This window comes from Myotis lucifugus, unplaced genomic scaffold, assembly GCF_000147115.1.
Source record: "Myotis lucifugus unplaced genomic scaffold, Myoluc2.0 scaffold_62, whole genome shotgun sequence".
Classification (NCBI taxonomy): domain Eukaryota; kingdom Metazoa; phylum Chordata; class Mammalia; order Chiroptera; family Vespertilionidae; genus Myotis; species Myotis lucifugus.
In genome coordinates, this window is record NW_005871110.1 from 326,330 (window position 1) to 350,772 (window position 24,443).

Below are 24,443 nucleotides of genomic sequence, written 5' to 3' on the forward strand. Positions count from 1 at the left end.
ATTTTTTAAAAATATTTTCAATTACAGAAAACGAAATATCAGAGAAATTGAGGGAAATGAAGGAAATAAAAGATAAATCGGTAACAGTCAACTCAAGCTACAGAATATATGGAACTTGTAATAAATTCAATGAAATATTTCAGAAAATTACAGACCTTTCTTTGGAATGAAAATTCAGCTCCATCTGAATAATGCAACTTTTGTACCAAGCCCACCCAAGATGTTACAGGGGAAAAAACAATAACTCAAGATGTAATTTGATCCTTCTTCCTCAAAGTAAAGATGATAGGAATCTTTTCAATTTTTGTCAACTTTTAAAATAATTAGACATTCATGGAAAGTTGCAAGGACAGTACAGAGAGGTCTCATATAGCACTTTCAGTAGTTTAACTCATATTCTTATTCAATTCTGGTATCTGCTTCATGTCTGTCTGGATCAGCATTACTTTGTATCTTTACCCAAGGTGGGACCTTCTTTGTTATTCATATGTGCACATGTATGAAGTGCTAATGACGCAGAATGTGTGGGAAAATGATATGCTTGTTTGTTTTTCTCTCCAGTTTTAACAATCCATATAATTTCTGACAATCATATGCCTTAAAATTAGAAAACTAATTGTGCCATTCCCCTGTCTCCTAGACCTCCCCTCCCCATTTGGTTGTGCATTCCTTCCTTTAAGTAGTTGCTTTTTCTCTTGGGTCTGGGTCTCAGAATGAATATCACCAAAAGTGGGTGCATATGCCTGGAGACAAATCATTTCTCCACTCTTTCAACAAATTATGATGAAGTGACAACACTGTGCCAAGAGCTGTTATCTGCACTGAGCATAAAGGCTGTCCACACGTCAGAGCCAGTCCTGCCCTCATGGACTTTACCGTCCACCAAGGAAGATAGCAAAGTTCAAAGCTCCTTGTTACAGAAGAAGACAGGCCGGGTGCTGTGTATTACCAGGTGGATCTAACTCAGTCTGGGGTTTAGGGAAGACTTTCTGGAAGAGGAGACACGAGGGACAAGTCCATATTATGTTATGGTTTAGTTAATAGCTTTTGGTATGCTTTTTTTTTTTGCACTCTTACCACAATCTTGATTTAAGTTCAATTTTTACTTTTTCTCCAGAATGTTTCAAGAGTGTTAATAGATTTCTCCAATAGATGGTGCTGTGAACAACATAAAGCTACAGATTTCACCTGTCATTGCTCAACTGCTTCTACAACCTAACTGGACACTTTAAGATCACTATTTGTCTCAGGGCTGATAAATTAAAAACAAATAAGTTTGCTTCACTGAAATGAAGCAAAGTTGCAATTTTTAACTGAGAAGTCTGTTTCTAAAATATTGTTGATATAGTTAGATAAAAAATCACAGAAAATTTATTTTCTGTTATGTAACATTATAAGTATCAATTTTCCTTTCCTGACTCCAATTCCAATAGTATAATTTATTAAATCTAAAATGTATTATCTTCAAATCTCATTTGCTCTCATCTGAAACTTAAGCAATCACAACAAGGGAGAGAGTATTTTCCTAGCATTATAACATTGTTTGGACAAGTTTAGGAACATTTTGTTCCAATACAGTGACTGAGATTTTAAAATCATAGCATAATTCATATATCCCCAAAGCATTCTTGTGATACTTAGGTAGCAATAATTTTGATTTTAAAATCTAATGGTAATGTGAAACAAAGTCTACACACTGTCCAGAGAAGCACTGCCCAAAAGAAATATAATGCAAGCCACATATGTAAATATCTAAATGTTCTTATAGAAACACTAAAAAGTAAACAGGTACAGGTGAAATTAATTTTAACAATGTTATATTTAGGCCAGTATTTCTGAAATATTACCATTTCAACATGTAACCAACATAAACATTTTTAATGAGATATACAGGCTGTCCCCCCAAAAATGTATACATACTGTAACAGCTGATAGCTCAATTTTGAAAATGAAATGTATTTTAATAAACATTGGCTTTATAATTATTCAGTGTGTGTATACATTTTTGGGGACACTCAATATGTCTACTTTTGGAGGTGTACTAAATCTTTGTATATCATGTATTTTACATTCATAGCATCCATATCTCAATTTGTAGAAACCCCATTTCAAGTGCTCTATAACCACATGTAGCTAGTGTCTACTGTATTGGATAGTGCAGGACTCAGTGTGTCTCATCAATTTTTAAGTTAAGACCTCTATGGAGGAAGAATTCTTCCACCAATCAAATACTCCCAGGTCCAGCATAACTGCAAACTACAAAACACCCCTTGGGTCTGGCTTTGGAGGCACAATTTTAAACATGTGTAAATGAACTTTGTGGGTTTAATTAAAGTAAGGTTTTAATTAAACTTATGAAGTGGGTTTAATCTGGTACACTGTAAAGAGTTTTTTTGGGAAGCAGAATGAGTATTCTCTGTTTTGCGGTATCTTTTTCTCTGCTGAGAAAACACGAATTGACAAGTGCTAGAACAAGATCTGTGTCCGCTGCCCGAGAGAAAAGTTGCTCCTGCCACATGATACCTTGGTGGTAACAGCAGGCTCTTCACACCCAGACCAACTGTCCTGTGTCATTCTAGCCTCTTACTAGAATAGAGCCTTGCTGACACACCCCCTTCATTAGCATAACCACGGAGGCTCTAGTCTCACAGGCTTGCACCTTATTTTGCAATGACAATATCCTTTTGAGTCAGACATGAACTAAGAGGGTTACTTGGTTAGTAATGGAACATTTACATAGCAGCTGACCTTTAGGTAGCATTTTTGTTCCCCACAAAGTAGTTTCATAGGCATCCTTCATTTGAAAACATACAAAGGCAAAGGAGTAATGTAGAAAAACAACTCGAGTTGAGTCAGAAGTCCGGATTTTGGAAGTCTCCACCTATTTATTTGCTATTTCCTGAGTGGGTGGTGGTGATGGGACGAGTGTCACCACCATCAACTGTGACCAGGGCTTCCACTGGCCCTAGTGGTGTCTGTGTGATTTAGAAAAGGGTGCCCACTTGGGAGGGACATAGTGTGGGAGGTAACACGAAACCTCCCACACTACGCTAACACTTCTCCTGAGAAAACTTTGACTAGTTGGACTTGGAAGGAAAAAGAAGGGTTGCTTTTTATGCTTTTAGAGCTCGAATGATTTTTCTTTCTGCCTGTTTTTACAGGGGTTAGGGGGTGTCCCAATAAAAAGAAACTTTGGGAACAGAAGAAGAACGGCGGTAAGTGGGGCTTGAGCTGGGTATGAAATCTGAAGAATGGAGGTTCAATTATAAAAGGTGTGTAGTGGATCTTCATAATTATTATTTTAAAATTCAATACATGAAGAAAACCACTGTGCCTTGAACATTCAGTCCTCATCTTTGCTGCTCTGGCTCTCCAGTGCTTGATTTTTAAGCCCGAAAGTATTTACATTTCCTTTTAATTGTCTAAAATGGAACCCAAGTTTATCTGGTCTTTAAAAATGTAGCATAGAAACTCTATCTACTATTTCCAAGATAACACACAGAATCCAGGACAGAGGGCTACATCTTCATTTCTTTAAAACACCTTAGTATGGTGAATCATTTCTCTAGGCAAAGACATGACTCACTCCTATTTGAAAATTGGTTTATTAAAAACAAAATAAAGTCATGTCAGCATGAAATTATGGAACTCCATTCCACATAATTTTAAAAAAAAATTCTATTTCTGCCTGATAGGAGATACTATCATTTATACTAAAAAATGAAGAAGAATTTATTATTAGGATATTAGGTGGTTTTTGCTAGAACTTCAGTGTCCAATGAGATAGCCACTGGCCACACATGGCTATTTAAAATTACTTAAAATTAAGCAAAATTAAAACTTCCCTTCCTCAGTTGCACTAGCCACATGATGAGTACTCAAGAGTCACCTGTGACTAGTGATGGCTGTTGGAAAGCACAGTGTTTATATTTCCATCACCATAGGAAGTTCTATTGGACAGCACTGTCTTTGAATATTCAATATTCCTGCTAGAATATAGTTACTCTCCAGTACTTTCCTCAAAGTAAATGCTCCTCTTTAACTGTTCTTCTCCTGGAGATGAACACTAACAAAGTTTGGGGTAGAGGAAATGAACTAATGAGAACTTTCTTCCATAAAGCTACATCTTATAATATTGCGGTTCCTCATTCTGCTCACTCACCGGACTGCATGAGTTAGTCTAAAGCAGCTCTGTGCCTGACACTGGTGACTCAAAGGTAACCAAGACATGTACCCTGCTCTCGGAGCTCACAGTAACAAGGTCGCTACCCATTACAAAGGAGAAAATTCTGTGTAGTGGATGCTCCATTTTAAAGATTAGTCATCTACATTAGCATTTAAGAAATATGGATATATGAAAATATTTTTATATTTTATTTTCCTTAAAACAAAAACAAACTATCCTCTATGGAAAACCCATTTCCCTTATTCTCTCAGATTTTTATTCTGAATTATCTGTATTATTTTTATTTTCAAAATGCTAATTCAATTCATTCTCTTAGTATTTATTCTTTTTTAAAACTCTTGATTATACATTCTTATAAATGTCCTTCTAAGAGAATGACTATTTTTCATGCTTTGAAATAAGTTAAGGTAATAAAAATGAAAAATCTTATTTGCCATTGCATGTTCCTATCCATCAGAAATTATCTGAAGTTGGAGATGGTGATATAAATATCAGTATTATGAAGAGACATTTAATGTATGCTCATTAAATACATAACATTTAAAATGACTATCCCTCTGGACCTTTAAATCTACAGGTTTGTAGGAATTTTCCCCTTTAGGTTTATTTTCTTCTCCACAAGACACACATTTCTAAAATAAGGGGGATATAGTTAAATGTCTTTGAAAACAGGTAGGACTAGATTTCAACCCTGGTGAGGCTACTTAGTTGGGGTAACCTTATATGTTACTTGACATGTCTATACTTCAGTTCCGTTACCTCTGAAGTGGGATTAAAACTTCCCATTTTTCAGGACTATGCTTTCATTTAAGATTTTCATATACACAGGCGTTTATTAGTGCCTCATGAATGCTAGACACTCAACAATCATTAGTTCCCTCCCCTTGCTGTAAAGACACCCGAAATTCCTGGTTGGCTGTAATGAACTATCTTATGCAAAACCTTTGGCATGACAATTTTTTAGCCTATATAATAATATAATAGTGACAACAACTGATATTTATCAAGGGCTTATATGTGACAGGGACTGTATTTCATTAGTCTTCACATAATTATTTTTTCTTAACAACAATCCTATAATGCAAGGAAGGTAATCTCCATGTTACAGAAGTGACAAAGGCTCACAGGGATCAAAGAACTTGTCCATGGTCATCCCTCAAACACCCTTGAATCTGTGGAGCCCCTCTGTCCACATTTTGAAACAAGGAGTGACTTTTCTGGAAGCATTCCAGAAATAAGTGAGTTAAACCCTCAGATAGTCCATTTTATGGCATGTGAGTTATATCTCCAATAAAGCAGTTATTTAAAACAACTGATGGATTTGTAGTGATTAGGAAGTCAGTATAAAATAAAGACTGGCTTTATTTTATGATGACCTTGGTCTATAAAACTGCATCAAGTACCTACTCTCAAAGTAAGTCCATTCCTAATGTCTGCACACCTCAGAAAAACGGCTTTGATTCTAAGGGTTAGACAGCCTGAGGTGTGTATGAGGAAGGGACATGCTCAGTTTACGTCAGTCTTATAGGTCAAAGAGTAAGACCTGCAGCAACAAAGACTCCAATAATTAGCCTGAAGCATATTTTTTTAAAATGGATTGCAGCTCAAGAGAAATTAAACATTCATGAAGAATACTGGAAGAATCTGGGGGAAAACTGATAGAAGAAAGGGTCTGAAAGTAATAATTCCAAAAATAAAATGTGAACGTATTTTCTTACAAATGCTCTGCATACTTTGCATACCTTCCACTATTTTTTCACCCCCTCTTTATACATCTTTGACTTAGAAAACTTTCTTGGGTTTTGGAAAGATTGACGTATTTGATGAAAGAATCACAACCGTTACTTGTACACTAGTATTATAAGGGAAAACGTTTGTTACATTAAATGGAACTTCATGCCTTACATACAGAAAACAGCCACAAACGTTGAGGAACCTCATTCCCAGCTTGAAATACAAATGTGTGAAGTCCAGAATGTTTCTTTTAGTCTAGTTATTCCTTTGATATTTTTCCTGCAGAGATTTACAGAAACAAAGATTCATCATAATTACCTTCATCCATGCCATTAAGTAATTCAGTTAAATCTTCATTTTTACTGTCAAATTGGTGCTCCTTCCATGTTTCTCCATTTTCACTTCGAAGAACAATGAGTTCCCTCTCTTTTCCTCTCATAGACCCAAAGTGAGGTATTTCCACTATGACAGGGCTGGAAAAAAATCCACATTATTTTGGTATCAAATGAAATATACTTATAGTATCATACTTAAAAAAAAAGTTTCATTAACGGGATTCATTGGAAAATCAGAGGTGCCACTAAGGTTGGGAATGATTTCAAAGCTGCAGAATCATTTGCTGATTAAATAATATATTAGAAGCTTGAAAACATGCCATCATTCATTCATTCACAAACAATTCTTGAGGGCCTACTATAGGTTAGGCTTTTGATTTAATGGGGGAGGGGGAAATATTTAGCCCGTATAAAAATAAATTTTGATTCAAGGAATTGAAGATTATAAAAATAGACCATAAGAAAGAAAGTTGGTCCATTTTTAAAAACACAATAGGTATAATATTATATTTTATAAAAATTGCTAATGATTTAAAAGGACACAGTCATTTATTTAAAAAAGAATTCTGTAAATTTCCTATTTTAAAGATTACTGATTTTTTTCCCCTTAGCAAGAAAGCGATCAATGTAACAACCCACTCCTCCAATAGTCCGTCTGCATGACTTTCACAGCCTAGGTAGTTAAGACACTTTCTCTGACTTTCAATTTGTGAAATGGTAGAGGGCAGCTTAATTTCCTAGCTCTAGCTTAACCTGCATAGGAATCTTTAAATTTTCTGAAAAAGCACTTGTTGGTTTGAAATTGCCATATAATCTGTTAATTTTTGACAGTGTCCTTTGCAAAAGAATGGCTGCAAATTGAAGATAGCCAATCAAGCACAGGAATAATTTTGTTAAATTTTAAAATAGGATAAATGTTAGAAAAAAACGAATGGAAGTAAGCAGACCACAATCACATACAATTTATGTAGTTGGATTGTGCAGCTTTCTTTTATGACATTTAAGTAGACAGTATCATTATTCTCCTACAGAGGTTGTATGTAACCTCGCCTCTTCACCTATGTATTCATGTATGTGTGATAACAGCAGGTAAAGGCTTCCATTGGGTTGGAACATAAAAAGGGACAGTAGTTGCAACGATCAAATAACATAATAAAAACATGACTACTGGCACTCACTTAAAATGGGATGACAAATATGATCATTATACTTTTGGCAAAATAAGTATAGTTAATTCAAATTAAAGATTTAAAAGATATGTATGCCTTTAATTTTTTGACAGGTAGAGGCAAAATCAACTATCTCTAGTAGTGTTAATAATTCTAAGTTAAGTTATTTACCATAGTTTTTATTTTTAACCACAGCTGATGATTAAATATTAATTTCTTTCAGAACAATATACAATCTTTGCAGGTTAATGTATCAGATACTGTCTCTGTGAATATTTAGGGAATGTGACTGTGTGTATGACACTCAACATCACTGGAGAGAAGATATGACAAGGACCTCTGACCAGGTGAAAGCCAAGCGTAACTTTTCATGACAGGTTTCCTCATGCAGACTGCCAAGGCACATACACCGAACAGACGAGCAAACAAATGACACATACCAACACATCAGCTAAACAAAAGAAAACAAAACAATGTGGTAACTACAGTAGCATATTCTATCTGCTGCCTATTTGGTTTTCTTTCCGTATCTCGTATTCCCAACATTTTTTGAAATCAGTTTACTTATTGATCACTTTTCCTTCGCAAAGCCCATGAAAAGTACTCAAACTTTTTTTTTTAAATGTAACTCCACACACATACATATATATATACATATACATATACATACACACATACATCTCCCACTAATAGCAAATGTTGATTTAAAGCCTGTAAATACCTTCTCCTACACTGGATTGAAATTAGACTGCCCGTCTATCTGAAAAGCTATCATATTCAGTCAAAACATTTCAAATTAAAGAAAGGCTTGCAAAAGCACAAAAAATTATGAAAGCAGAATGCTTGCAGTGAATTCCACATGCTTGAAAAGCACAAGATAGGTAGCGTTGCTACATTAAGTCAAGCCACTATGATTTGTTTTTTCCTTTCAGTGACACACATCAACTGAAAGCATTAACAACTAAAAAAATAAAAATGAACTTAAGAATAAGACTATGGGTGTGACAGAAAAAAATTGAAAATGGAAAAAGAATTGTAGACATTCTGTATCTTGTCTATGAAGAGCCTACCCAATAAATTTTGTTCCTTGAGGCCCAAGCTGCAGGATTCGGCTAACCAAGCTCTCACCCTCAGTTACAGGGGGAGGATGGGTGGGAAGATGCAGTTTACTGAATAAGATCCATGCAGCAGGAAGAGAAACGAGAAGGGGAAACCGTGAACAAACTGTCCGTCACGACAGAGCCTGCCTGATTTGCACCCAAGTGCCACCTCAGATAATGAAATCAATTTAGTGTTTCTTTTTGTAAAATACCATATCACAATGGATTGTTTCCCCTAGCAGTGATCTTCATAAAAGAACATGTACCCAAAGTAGCCATTTATGCAACGTGGTGATAAAATTCCAGCACCCATATTTATTTTCCCTAAGAATGGTGCCTTGACCCTAAGGGTGGCGTTGGGGTTCCGTGCACTCACTGAGCAGAGAACATGCTTCTGGGTTAGTAAAAGCTTTGACCAGCAAACTGAGTTAGGGGAGGATCAGCCTATGAGCTCACAGACTTACACAGCTTTGTGACCTCTGACACTACACAAAAGCTGCACTCAATCCCCGTCCAACTAAGCCGTTTTAATAGCTAACTCCTCAAGTTAAGGGTAAAGAAAAATCAAAGATGTGGTTATGAGGGCCAAGGTTAAAATCGACACAATAACTTACCCTAAAAATTGGGCCCCTGCAGGACCCATTTCTACCAGCCTACTGGCTAGTCCCTCTCCTTCCACCATGGGGGGTGGGGTGGCCAGTTTATGTCTCTTTACCAAACGGCAGGTGATTCGGGTGGGGGCCGTGCACTTGCGTGGAGGGATGATGATTCTCATCCCGTGGTGACGGCTTCCTCTCATGGAGCCGCCTCTCGCATCCACCATGAAGCTCACGAGAAACCTGCAGGGAGAAGATCAGAGGCCACATCAAGGACAGAAATAAGCCATCTCCCAGAGGAGGTTTTGAAATTAAACGTTGAAGTTTAAAGTGACAGACAATGCAGCTATCATTTCCTCTCTTTAAAAATAAATCGGAAGTCAATACGGTGGAGTCACATCAAACATGCATTTAACTTGTGAACTGGGCACAAAAGGAGACACGACAACTTAGTTTTGGTGGCACACGGCCCCCTGGGAGAAGCCAACCACTTCGTCAATGGCTCAAAGGGAAGGAACAGTGACGGTTCCAAAACGGGAATAAAAACCGGCTAAAGGACGGTCATGCATTTGAAAACAAAAAACAAAACCACCGGATGTGGTCTCTTATGGGTGTTGTAAGCTATACTCAAGGATCATTTTAACTGCAAATAGTTGTAGCCATTTGCTGACTATGGAATCTCTAGCCCTGAAAGGTAAGATGAAACTCCACAGTATGTCTTAACACGTACAGTTCATAAAAATGAATGTATATTTACTCAGACCAGCACTCTAATTTTTACTATCACAAAGCAGAATATAATAATAAAAGCAGAAGATAACTAGTGTCGCTAAGGCAATTTTGATGGAAAGGGATTTGATTTCTTTAAAATATAAATCTGGCTTTAAAATAACCTACATTTGAGTATTTGTACAGCAATACAAATATCATCACTTAGGCCTCTTAGAAAATATCTCTCAACTACATAATTCTGTCATTGACCTCTACATTAAAGCTAATGAGAAAAATATGAAAATGTAAAGGAAATTAACTGTCACATCAGGGAAACAGCACATTGCGATGTGCGATTCTTGTCGCGTGCTCAGGGCAAGAGTCTTCCGGCAAGTTCTCCCCCCAGAGCCACAGTGCTGAACTCGACACACGGAGGGGTGCACGGCAGACAGGTGAACAGAAACGCGGATCTGCGCACTCTCATGTTCACATGTGAAAATGTGCTTGGTACTGGAACAGCATTAAATGTGGATGATGAGAAAATTGTTTGACTACCTACAGTATTTTAGGGAAAAAATTATCCCATCCATCAAAATCCGCTATCATTTATTCATCTAAAAACAGTTCTAATATCCTGCAAATAGATTTGAGGACCCTGGCTGGAGGTCCTTGCTGGGGACCCTTTCCTAAAGAGTTAGCCGCTTGACCAGCAACCTCTTCAATAAAGCAAACTGACTTGCTATCCCCATGGAGAGAGACACACGGAGGTCATTTTTTAGCCAATCCAATTTTCAGAACCGTTACTGGTCATCAGTGGGGCGGAATCAACTTCACGCCCTTTTGCTCATTTTGGATTTAGCCATTTTCTTCTGAGTTAATTTATGTTCTCCATAACATTATACCTACTTTGAGAGATTGGGGCCACTGTGACATTTGAGGGGAAGAGATGGACCCCTTCAAAAAAACAAACAAAACAAAAAAGCACTCCTTCCTAGTCAAAGATACGTGTTCACTTACACACGTATCCACACGAACTGTCTCCAGTGCTAGATGATGCAAAGCTCACGAACCTACGCTGGGCGCCTACATTTTCTTACACCTGTACATGTTTAACGACCACTTTTAGTCAGTAACAAAGATAATGTGGCAATGAAGTCTCAGACAAAATCTGATCTCTCCCAGCAGTTAACGGTGAAAACCAACTTGTGATTGAGAATCATAGGAAGAGAATGGATGAAAAAAATGATTCAATACTAACTCTGGGTTTGAAAATGCAGTTGTATCAGTACAATAAACATGGGGGTGTTTACACTGGGAGGGCAATGTATGCCCTGGCAACAAGCAGCTGAGTCTCAATGAGACAGACAGAGAGTCATTCAGATCAGGTCTGCCTTGCTCACGGCTCCTCCTGCAGAGCCGAGCACAGTTCCTACACACAAGACGCATTTACTGAATGAACTAACGAACAAAACTATTTTGTTAAGCGTGCTAAGAAACTGCCTAGGCCAGACTTGGTTATTAATATATATATAAATAAAATAGCATTTGTAGCTAAGTAGTCTGAAGGTAGTGTAAGAAGGTAATCAGTGTCAATATAAGAATATCCCAGCTACAAAGAATATCAGAACCAAATGGAAAAAGAAACATGGCTTAGGAGATTTTAATGACAAACTGGAAGAGCCTCTTTGTGTTCTGATAGCACCCCGTGCGGAGCTGGAGCTCATGACCAACTGTATATTGTTCTAGGGTTTTCAACTTTATGGAGCCCACAGACTGGGGAAGGTGGGAGTACATGTTAGGCAGAATATGGGTTCTATTATTCAATCACGTTATTAACTAGAGTGATTTGTTTTCCAAACTCATTCCTTACATATTCTGTATAAAATAAAATTCCATGCAATATAACTTACAGAAACAAATTAAAAGGTGATGTTTAATCATGTGTGTTGTATCTTTTATTATTTAAATTAAAGCAGGAATTCTACAAATGATCCTAAAATTAACACATGAATATTTCTAGTTTTAGGAACAGCGAGATGACAAATGCTGATACACTACAGACATTGACACAATCTATCTGCGGGAGGTGGGGGAAGGGGGATTCACATAAATTAAAAATACAAAAGAGAATGGTTCACATAAAGGACAAGTTATCACCTTGAATCATACTGAGGAAGTGGAGAAGAATAGCTGCAAAATAATTTAGAAAGCAAATGGGAAAAATTAATGTAAGATAATTAGAAGCAAGCAACAGAAAATGTCAATGATAAGCAAAAGAAAAATAAAAACCATCAGAACATGAAACCAAAGCATTTGGCATTTGTGGGACCACCTGGAAAAATACTTGCCATAAACAAGCTACTCCATAGGCCTAGCATTAATGAACTACTTCCAAGTATATACCAAGTCTACATTTTTCTTTTCAAATAAGCCCATATTAGCTGTCATTATTTTCGCTTTCCTGCACATGTCTATTGACTTTAATTCAAGGAGCAGAGATCATTTGCATATTCAAATACTTCATTGTCTCTAATGTATTCGAAAGTTCATTTCTGATTTTATTATCCTATGCTTCCTCAGCCTCTCAGTTTAATAAATTAATGGCTAGTACTTTTCTTTCCCACGTAGAGGGCACAAAGTTCTTTGTAACACGGTGACATTCACCAAGCTTGATTCCAAAAACTCTTCATGTCTGCCCACCAAATGTATGCCAAGTATTTTACATTTTCCTTCTCAACTCTGATTGTTTTTGCTTTTGCAATTTTAGACTCACGTATATCTACTAGAAATTTTATAAATATTGTTAGCTGTTTAATAATTACCATTACTATAATTGAAGGTTTTTCTAATTTAGTTAAATACAATGTTAATGACTCAAAGACCATCATGTAGTTTATCATCTATACATACAGCATTTTCATGTAAATCATTGCCATTGGAATGACACTTTTGTTTTTCAGAATTGTGGTGTTCCAAGCTAAGCCCCATAAGACTACTATAAATACTATAGAATGCTGTAAATTACCTGAAGCATTACTCTGAATCTCAGACTTTTCATCTGTAGAACAGGGATAATGAGTAAAACCTCTCACCGTGTCATTCTAGCTCAAATAAATACTAAATAAGACCATACATGTAAAACATTTAGCACAATGCCAGGTACATGAAAAGCACAAGGTAAATTAGCTATTACAATTTATTTTAATTAAAAGCAGCAGCAAACACTTCATGAAACACATAAGGCACTACAGTGTTAATGACTGATCATTTATTTAATTCCAAATGAGTCAGCCTTTGTCCTGGATCACAACTAATGTGTGGCCTACGTGCCGATTTCAGAGGTGAAAATACCTTGAACTATTTTCACTATCGGATGCATTATTTCTATTCCATGTATACCGAGAACACTTACCCCAGGTTTTGATGACCTATAAGTAAAGAATCCAATTATCTAAAAATACACTGATTATCAATTTAGCAGTCGAAGCAGTTCAACTTTTAGCACCAGCCTCAAATTTTGCTGGCGGGGGCAGTGAGGCCTGTTTGGTGTGTTCTCACCATAGTACTTCTCATGGACATACGGTGGCACATTCATTTTTTAAAAAGTGGATTTCTCTATATCCTTTCAAAAACTCATTTCTCTTTTCTCATTGTAATTTAACACAATTATAACTTCATTTCAGGAATGCAGAAGGGGACCAAACTTGATCTAGAGCAGTGGTTCTCAACCTTTCTAATGCTGCGACCCTTTAATACAGTTCCAAAACTTTTAATACAGTCACTTTAATACAGTCACTACATGTTGTAGTGACTCCCAACCATAAAATTATTTTCATTGCTACTTCATAACTGTAATTTTGCTACTGTTATGAATCATAATGTAAATATCTGATAAGCAGGATGTATTTAGGCGACCCCTGTGAAAGGGTCGTTCGACCCCCAAAGGAGTCGAGACCCACAGGTTGAGAACCGCTGATCTAGAGGTTTCAAGTTTATATCTTCTTTTTAAAGGAAAATCACACAAAATTGATCATTTGTCATATCAGAGGCCTATATCATATGAGAAAAATATAAGAACACCAGAGTTTACTGCTTATTTAAAAACTAAACTTTTGAGTGAAATCCATCTATCATTTGAAGCAAAGCGTCAAAGCAAGCTGAGACCAGCACAGGGGTGTGAGTCAGGGGACAGAAAATACCAAGTAGCCATGAAGCCAAGGTGAGACTAGATGGTCTCATGGATTTTGTGATAAGCTGACCACAAAAATGTCACCACCCTCTACTCTGTACTCAAGAACGAAGAGGCAGCTGACTGTCTCCCTGGCCTGCTTAAACATGCGCAGTGGATCAAGCTTTGACTCTAGAGGACCTTCCTAGGGCGGCAGTAATGAGCAGTCTGCCACCTTGCCCCCACAGCTGCAAGTGGAAACGCAGTTACAGGCCAGGCGGCTGGAAAGGCAAGTCCCCCAACCCTGAAATGAAAAATTCCCCAAGCCCGCCTTTTTCAAAAACTCTGCCCACTTTGTCCCCAGCTTATAAAATCAGCCAAGCAGAGCCAGTCCCCAAGTCAGTTCAGAGGCCCTTTCTTCCCTCCGTGCTGCCTCCCTTGTGCTTGAGCATAAGCTTGGGGAACCCAAGAACCCCAAGGTGGGTAACAAAACAATTAGATAAATTAGTATAAATTAACAAGGTGGGTAACAAAACAATGAGATAAATTAATAGAAAGATTTTATTTATATATATATATCAGATCAGATATTTAGGGAAAAACTTCATTTGAATAAAGTAAAATTAAGAGAAATGACTATACATATTTAATTTTTTTAGTTGACAAGGAAAATTAAAGACCTAGAAATGTACCAGCATTGCCAGAAAAATTTTAGGCACCAAAACTTTAATGAATTTCCTTTCTAACACTGTGCTTCTCTATTAATAAAAAAAGATACACACATTTGCTTAAAAATATTCACTAATGATTTAAGTATGCCACATACATACACTCACTAATGAAGTCCTATAGAAGATCAATATTTCATACAAATGAAGTTTGTCAATGAGTTCACAACCGCAAATATTAAATGCAATGCTAGCTTCACAGGATAAAGAAAAGTGCCTTTTAGGTTACTTACCCAGAATGAACAGGACTTGAGACAAGATTGACATTGTCCAAGGTGTCTGCAGCCCAGCTATAGTGTCTAAGAGAATCTGAGTCAAATTCTCTTGTGAATGTTAGGTGCTGAAAAAGGAAATGATAGATTGCATCAACAACCCACACAAGACATTGGTTTTCTCTGCACTTACAAAATATACCTGTATGTCTCTATCAGTCCAGGTAGTCTACATTCACAATAAATAACTTATATACACTCCACTACCGGTCTACACAGACATTTCAAGAATTGGAAAACAGAGGTTATTTCAATCCTTTAAGAAAGCATCTGGAGTAATTGGCATAGCAAGAGGAATCGAGGAATAATTCTAACCATGCCTTTAAGCACTTCAACACATCTTCAAATTAATCCTACAACAGTTGTAAAATTCTTTCCCAAATTTCAAAAAGAAAATAAAACATTCAGTCTTGACGACTTCTGTCTCCAAGTGGGGCAGAGTAGCCTGCTGCCGCCGCCAAGTCAGATAAATATGGAAATCATGTCTGAGTGCGGCAGAGAACAGCTGGGGCATGAACTGGAGGAGCTGGACTTGGGAGAGGGGAAGGTCTCCAACACTCATGCTGGCGTTTTGTTGCCACTTTTAAATCGGGGGCATTTCTCAATTCCCAGTGCAGACCGAATGGGGGCTTTTGTACCTGCAGGGGCTGTTGCTGGGGAATAGAAAAATCAAAGGAGTTCGGTGGAGATTTGGGACGCCTCCAGCGTGCTCTCCGTTAGGACACTGGTGGAATTCTGGGGCTGTGCAGAACAGGCTCACCAGAAAATCCGAAAGGCTCATGGAGCTTTGTGGCAGTTTCATGAGAAACAGATTGAGAGTTTGGGACTTGTCGGGAGAGGAGACTGGAAAATCACACCAGAGTTTTAAGTAAAGACCCCAAGGGACCAGGGACAAACCAGAGGCAGTCTCCACTTAAGCAGAGCTGCAAATCAGCCTCATTTCAGCAGACTCCTGATAGGATTAGATAACCAGCCACCACTGTTTGCCAAGCAGAGGGAGGGTGAATCCTCCGTGGAGGCCTAGAGCAGCATCGGGCGTGCCGCGTCTGCATCTGTTTCACACATCATGTCCAGCACGCAATACAAAACTGCCAGGCATGGCCAAGAGCACATGAACAAAAACAGGAAAAAAACACAACACACCCAGATACTATAGACTCCGGGTCATCCTACATTTTGAAGTAAGCTAATAAGAACTTGAAGTAACTATGATTAATATGTTTAAGAAAATAAGGAGAGAGAAAAAAGGAAAATAAAAAGAGGATAATTTAACACAGTATGGAATACATGTAAGAAAGAATCAAATGGGCATTTGTCCAGTTCTAAATACAATGTTAGTTCCTGACTAGACACAACAGAAAATGGGGTTAGTGAATTGGAAGCATAAATGGAAACCTATACAAAATGAAGGATAGATGTTTTTAAAAGAGAATGGAAAATATAGAAAATAGTATGAGACATGTGCAACACAGTGAAAAATTTTAACATAAGTGTAATTTAGAAGAGGAGAATAAAGTAAAAGTTATATTTGAATAGAGAATGGCTAAGAACGTTTTAAATCCGATATAAGATATTATCCCACAGACCAAAAATAAGATCAATCTCAATTTTTGTCCTGTTCAAGAGTTGCTTCCTACTGATGCTCCATTAAATGACAGAACTCAAAGATAGTAACAAATATGATAGCATTAAAGTTGAAAAGAATGCCTGGAAATTAGAGGAAGATTAAAATAAAAAATAGGAGAGAACATGTAAGAAAGCAGAGAATCAGTTTAGAATTTCAAATCTTCTGTCCCTCTCCAAAAAAAAAAGTTCTAAAAAGAGAAACATAGTAAAATAAAGAAGTCAAGGAAATCATTCAAGAAAATTTCCCAGAGCTGACGACAGGTTCCCAGAGTAAAAGGACCCACAGAATGACCAGAACTAGAGAGAAATATAAACCCCACTTCCAAACTCGAAGGAACAGAATGATTCTCCAAATTTTAGAGAGGAAAATGGTCACAGGTGACAAACTTCCACCAGATTTTAAGAGCAAAAACTGAAGTTAAAGGCAAGGCCATGGAGCAATTCCTTCAATGTTCTGAGAGGAAATGATTTTCAACCCAAGATTCTATAACCAGCCAAATGAACAAAAAGTATGAAAATTAAGAATAGAATTATTTTCAGATATATGAAACCTCATAAAAAGATACATATGTGATGCACTCTGCAAAGGAAACTATTGAAAGATATACTCCACCAAAACAGAGGCTTAAACCAAGTAAGACATAGGGCAGTGATGGCGAACCTTTTGAGCTCGGCATGTCAGCATTTTGAAAAACCCTAACCTAACTCTGGTGCCGTGTCACATATAGACATTTTTTGATATTTGCAACCATAGTAAAACAAAGACTTATATTTTTGATATTTATTTTATATATTTAAATGCCATTTAACAAAGAAAAATCAACCAAAAAAATGAGTTCGCGTGTCACCTCTGACACGCGTGTCACAGGTTCGCCATCACTGACATAGGGTCTAATTCAAAAACAGGGACTTTCCATGGTGACGATGGAGGAGGAATCAGGAGGGCTCCTTACAGGGGCCTCCAAGGAACGTGACCACTAAGAAAGCTCCAGGGGAGATGAATTCAGAAGATGAAATTTATAGATCACCTAACAAGTGCGAACATACGGAGAGGAGATTTTTCACAACTGGGGAGGAGTGTGTGGGTTGGACTAGTGATTTGTACAGAGAGCAACAACCAAACGAGAAAACTTAGGGGAAACAAATACTGTACCAAAGAGAAAATGCAATCATAACATACTTCGTATCTGTAAATAACATGACGTAGGCATAACAATAGACGCATTAAACACATACTGGTATAACCAAAATAAAATACAACGGCTTAGGGGGAGTGGGGGGCGGATGGGAAGTATATACAGCGGGAGAGAAGAGTTGTTTTAAAAATGAGAGCTTCATCCTCCATTTTGGTGAGTCAATAAAAAGAAAATTCCTGACATGAGGAAAAGCCAATAAGAAGAGACATGAAAGCATATAATAAAGGTCTCAAAAGGTATGCTAAGCATTTGTCTCTGGAGAGAAGATAATTTTTCCCCCTAATGATGAGTATGTCTTATAAAATGGCAAGACTTTTTAATGGCTTGTATAAACTTCGATAATTTTAAATAACGCTTAAAATTTAAAAAATTACTCTGAATTACTAAGATTTTTTTTTAAAGCCCTGAAATCAAATTGGGAAATTGGGAAATCAAATTGGGGGAAAAAAAATTTGTAGAGCACTTATGTGCAAGCCACTATCCTATCTAGATCCTAGAAAAATACAAACATGAATGAGAAACAGTTTTCTCAGCATTCAGTGAGAGAAGACACATCCAGTGGACGAATGTGCAATGAATGGTGTTAATAGGGGCCCACAGATCCGAGGTCCTAACCCCAACAGAGCAACGCATCACTTCAGAAAGTCCCCACATTCTATGCGGGTAAACCGAAGCTTAGGTGTTAATTCTAGTCTGGCCTTATTTACCCATTTTACTGACTGTTGGAGACCCCAAGTAACCTAGCTTCAGAGCAGGACAAAATATTCAATAGAAAGTGGGTGGCGCTGCTAACTTTACTTTTCAGCAAACTGCAACTCCTGCATTTGAGGCCCTGAGGTTACTTTTCACAAAGGACCCTTTTTATTTTTTTTAAAGTTCTAATAAATAAATAATATCACTCTTCCTTGGTAATTACAGTAAATTATTTACCTGTGGCAGGCTTAGAAACATGCACTGGTGACATTAATTATTGAAACAATGAATATATCGCACAAAAAGGTATCAGCACCATCATGCAATATTTATCGAAGCCGGAGTATGCCAGCACACTGGGATTCCACACCCCTTCGAGTTATTCCCAACTCCTTTCCCCTCCCAACCCTTAGCCACTCACTGAAACTCCGTCTTAACACAGATGAACAGATGGATAATGAACAAATATACTTGTTTAAAACAATCAGCTCCATGTCCCAGTGTTGTTTTTCATAGAGGTCTGCTTAGGTTTATGGGAAGACCTAACAATTTTAATAACCTCAATACAGACACACAAAATGCTCTTCCTGCAATGCATCCACCTACATAAAAAATACAGCAATTCAACAGAGCCTATGGTCTTTACAGAAAGAGAATGAATTGGTGGCTTCATTTCCAAGTGACCCATCTCTGAATACTTATTTCTACAGATTGGCCTTTACTTAAAGCTGAAATGTGAAATTTGAACTGTTTACTTTCACAAACATTATGAATTTCAAAATGTTGTGCATGGCACCATGGTACCAACAAAGAGCTTTCCCCTACTTGGTTACGGATCAAATAGACATTTAAAATGATAAATAGGACATCACATGTGATGATGGTTAAAAGAGATGAAACAAAGTTGGCTCTTGAGTTCCCCACAGCAAGTAGGGGTGTTCCCAGGGTTTAATGGAAAACATTGACTTTGAAGTTTAGTCACAGACTTGGATCTGAAAATCGCCTCTGCCACTTGCTAACGGAGAACACTTCTTTCCCACTCGCAAGTTTTCCATCTTGGAATGGCAACTCCATTGTGTAACTTGGGCCTTTCCCTCTCCCTTTATATTCCTTTTGACCCTTAAAATGTGGAGTGATTTATCTGAGTGGTAAATGTGGGAAAGGTAGCTGGGAAGGCTCTGCTCAGATCTAATTTTCACCCTCTTGGGCCTGAGCTTGGTCATGGAGCACAGACATCCTCCTCTGCTCCCTAAATCCATCTCTGTGACGGGTGCGCCTGGGCTGGAGATGCTGGCCTCTGGGCAGGGCGTCTGCCAATTTCACAGGCTCAGTTAGCAGACCCACTTGGCTCAGACACTAAGCCAGCCCTCAACCTGGCCTTCATTGGGAATAAATAAAATATTTTGCCTCGGACCTTTCCTTATCTTTATTATTGAAAGCCCCTTTGGAGATGCCCGACATTACTTGCATATTTCATGACCCTTAGCATGTTTCTTAACTTTTCTCAGTCTCAGTTTTCTCATTTTCAAATTGAGGTTTGGTTGATATGGAGATTAAATTAAAACACACATCAAAAATCTGGCACCAAGTTGGCCTGAAATTATAGTGTCTCCTTATATGTGTAGTAGTTTCTACTTTTTAAAGGACTTTCGTTTATAGTAGCTCATTTGCTAAAATCTGGTAATCTGTGGGGAAAGTACAGCAGAAGCAAAGGTATTCGTGTCAGCGCTGACCATTTACAGTTGTATGCACCAAATCAACAGAGCCCGTTCAGTAAGAAGAATGCATCTTATAAATGCCTTATTTACGGACTCAAAAATGTTTACGTTCCCATGTTAACAGCAGTTATCACTAGGCCTTTCCATTCATTTGTTCTTTGAGTCCTCAGAACATGGAAGCTTTGGGAGGTAATATTATACCCATTTTACAGATGAGGAAACTCAAGTTCAGAGAGAAACTCGGAACATTTGACAAAACAAGGTCAAAACCCACCACGGGGTGGCTTTAGTAGAACAGTACATTAAGGAAACATTCACATTGACTTAATAAGACCTTATACTTCCATGTCAAAAATGATACAAGTAAGCACATCATTTCCAATGTTGGCAGTGATATCAAGGATACTATTAAAATCAAAATGCATATTACTTAATAGAGTCCAAAGCCTGACTAATGATGATATCACTGTCTCCAAGAGCTTAATACTTTCCCAAAATAGATTCTCACTAGCCCTATTCACCAGAGGAAAGAGGAGAGCAAGGACACACTGGCTTTACAAACGAGGACACACCCGAAGGCCCAGGTCTGGATATAAATGTCCAGGCATGGAAGAAGAGAGGCAGGAGACAAGAAAGTATGTGCAAGGAAAAGAAAGAGAAATCTACTCAGCTCCAATACTGGATGCTTCTCCAGGCTGCTGTCAGCCCCCCGTGTTGAATGACACCAGTTCTTGTCTGTGAACCTTGCTGCCCCGGAAGCCAGCAGATTAACTGGAGGCCTTGACAGGACCAGGGCAGGGGAACCCACGTGGGTGTCAGTTCCCTTAGACCAGGGGTGGGGAACGTCTGCCCCGAGGGCCGTGTAAGGCAAGAAATCATTTGGTCCAGCCCTGCCAAGGCATTAGGGGTGAGTTAATTAAATGCTTGACCAAATAGAGCAGGCTAATTTTTAAGTTGATAATTTTGTATGGCTCATGAATGATGTTATAAATATCCAAATAGCCCTTGGCAGAAAAAAGGCTCCCACCCTTTCCTTAGACATAGAATAGATGACTTGGGCTGTGTCACTTCATAGCCCAGTGAATGGCAAATCATAAAAACCTCACTGAACCTCCATTTCTGCATTAGGGTAATGGGTACATAATATTAACTGCCCAAATTCACTGAGACGACGAATGACCCAAGTAATTCGAAAGCAATTCTGAAATTCTAAATTGCTATGCAAACAAAAGCACAGAAAATAACCATGCTAATACTCCCAGGTTTGTTTGTTTGTTTGCTACAATGGAAGATCATTTATTTCTTAAATTTAATAACATTGCAGCCATCTTAGGATAGCATACGTCTTATCAGACTACAGAGATGTTAATCCCTATTGGATTAACAAGTAAAGGGATATTTTGGCTGTGACAAATATTTATCTAAACCCCAACTCTTCCTGAGGCGAATTAGCTTTACCCAGGTCTACCACACTTCCTCATTAGAGTGGCCCTGCAGCTTAGTGGTCAGCAGAATGGGTTCAAGTAGCCATCAGACAAATTCTCTTCTCAGTGCTACCATCTCATGCCATCTAAGGTGACACTGGGTGAGTGACATGCTCCTCCCAGCCCCAGTCTCTTGGACTGTAAGGTGGCAGTAATAATACCTAATTCATAAGGTGGCAAAAGCATGAAATAAGATTAATTTGACAAAATGTTGTGACAGGTACTGCACTAAGTCCAGTAATTATTGTGATTGAGAGTGGATATTAAGCGAAAGAAATGGCAAGCTGGTACCGACATAGAGAGTAGGTCTGTTTGGGAATCAGCACAACTATTTGGAAAAATTCTTTTAAGAATGAATGCCATCTTTTAAAAAAATATATCATTCATAGTCACAGAGAACAGAATGGTGGTTACCAGAGGCTTGTGGGGTGGGGGGAAAGGGCAGATATTGATCAAAGGGTATAAACTTTCAGTTATAAGATGAGTAAGTTCTGGAAACCCAATGTACTGCATGGTAACTGTAGCTAATGATAATGTATTATATACTTGAAATTTGCTAAGACAGTAGATCTGAAGTGTTCTTATCACACAAAATAAATGATAACTATTGAAGGCGATATATAAATTAGTTTGATTGTGGAAATCATTTCACAATGTAGACATATGTCAAAGCATCATGTTTTACATCTTAAAATAAGGATTTCATAAAAGAAAACCTGATTCAAGCAGCAAAATCAAGTAAAACTTACTAAAGCAGCCTTTTTTTTTAAAGTATTTCTTTTCTTGAAGTCAACTATTATTACCTCTTAAGACCTATTTGAGACTACTAAACCAGAATGAGGCTGGGTTCTTTGGGACTTCCAATCTGATTGATTTCCAGATAACTTAGCTACCAACTTCAACAAAGTAAGGTGAATCAAGGTCAGGGTGGAAGCTGAGAGCGTTAAAACATCAACATCCCGCTCGAGATGCCTAAAGGAACTGTACTAGCTTAAGTCACAACATTGACAAAAAAAATCTGTAATCTTGCTGACCAATCTGCCAGAGTGTTGAACGGATCACCTGAGTAATGCTGGCGAAGCACTTGGAAGAGAAAAAGCAGCATATTAAATGTCAGTAGTCAAAGGTGCTTATCTTGTGGGGGACTATCTCTAGCAAATCTTTAATCCCAGGCTGGCTACCTTTTGCCACCATGCACATTTTTTAGAGCCCCTGAGAAACGAGTGTAAATGAACGAAACTTGCAGGAAGGTAAATCTGCTGATGTGGGGAAGGGTGTGTGTATGGGGTTAGGAGTGTGTGGAAGGGGCTTGAGAGGTAGAGAAGGAAACCTATTATCATAACCAACCTTTTGAGTTAGGCATTGTTCTTCTATTACTGAGATAACTGAAAATTGCTAGGTCTTGAAAAAATATATGTGCAATTTCTCCTGAAGAACCCTCCAATTTGCACATGCCTTACTAACATATTAAGTAGTACATCACACAATCTATGACTAAATATACATGAGATCATCCTTACTTAGCCTCAAAAAAGGCCCCATCTAACCCAAAGGAGCTAGAATCCTAGGCTCTGAGGTAAATAAGAGTTACAATGTGACAATTGCCTCCAGGTAGGGGAAGGCTCTAATAAGGCTATTAATACTATATAATAAAAGGCTAATATGCAAATAGACCGAATGGCAGAGCAACAGAACAACTGGTCGCTATGATGCACGCTGACCACCAGGGGTGTGCGCAGAACATGGTGGGCGTAGGCAGCAGGTGGCAGAGTGCAGAACATGGTGGGCGTCGGCTGCGGAGGGATGGTGGAGCAGGTGAGCAGGGGTGCCAGACCAAGGTGGGGCACCAGTTGCTGTCATCGGGGCGAGCCTCGGGTGGTTACTGAAAATTCTTTGCTCCCGCATGCCACGGACCCGCCCAGTGCTCGCACCTGCTGCCAGTGCCAGAGCTGCCACTCTTACTCACTGCCAGCGCCCACACCAGTCCTGATTGCTCAGCACCGTTAGCGGGTGTGAGCAGTGGCTGCCGGCCCCGATTGCTCCTGAGGACTTCTTCACCTCCCCCTGCTCCTGAGGGGCGATCGGGGCAGCAGCCACTGTTCGCACTTGCTGATGGCACCAGCCCCAATCACTCCGTGCTGTCAGCGTGTGGGAGCTGTAGCAGCAGGAGCAAGGCTGCAGGCAGACAGGGGACCGGGGGCCGCGGCAGGAGGGTCTGGGTGGGGGCACGGAGGACGGGCTGAGACCCGCCCCTGTGCCCACTGCAGCCTCACGGCCCACAATTCCTTTCAAGGTGCACGAATTCTTGCACTGGGCCCCTGGTATAGTATAATATTATATATATATATATATATATATATATATATATATATATATATATATGAAATATGCTAATTAACTGGGACGCTGTAACGGGTCAACCGGACAGGAGGAGGTTGTGCACGCAGCGTCAGGGGCGTGGTGGCAGGGGCCTCCACATGCCTGCGCTGGGGGAAGGCCTGGTCAGCAGCGGCCGTGGCTGCTTCAAGGGCTGGAGAGGGAGGTAGGGCCGGAACAGCAGTGGCCGTGGCTGCTGCGGGGCCCGGGGAGCAAGGCAGGGCCGGACCAGCGACTCGAGGGTGGGCGGCGCCAAGTGATTTCGAATTGCGCGCTGGGCTCCTAGTATAATATAATATAATATTAACCACAGAGTCCTCTCCACAGTTACCATTCAAATAGCCAATGAAA

General features: G+C 38.8%; 1 protein-coding gene across 1 annotated transcript in view; it reads right to left on the bottom strand.

Moving 5' to 3' along the window:
• The window catches only part of ANK3 (ankyrin 3), a 202,674-nt gene that overhangs the window by 54,629 nt on the left and 123,602 nt on the right, over window positions 1-24,443 (bottom strand). The window contains exons 26-28 of the mRNA XM_023754603.1: window positions 14,961-15,067; window positions 9,139-9,363; window positions 6,239-6,393 (exon numbers count right to left, since the gene is read on the bottom strand). Coding sequence (XP_023610371.1) covers window positions 6,239-6,393; window positions 9,139-9,363; window positions 14,961-15,067 — 487 coding nt within the window. The remainder of the gene's footprint in view (window positions 1-6,238; window positions 6,394-9,138; window positions 9,364-14,960; window positions 15,068-24,443) is intronic.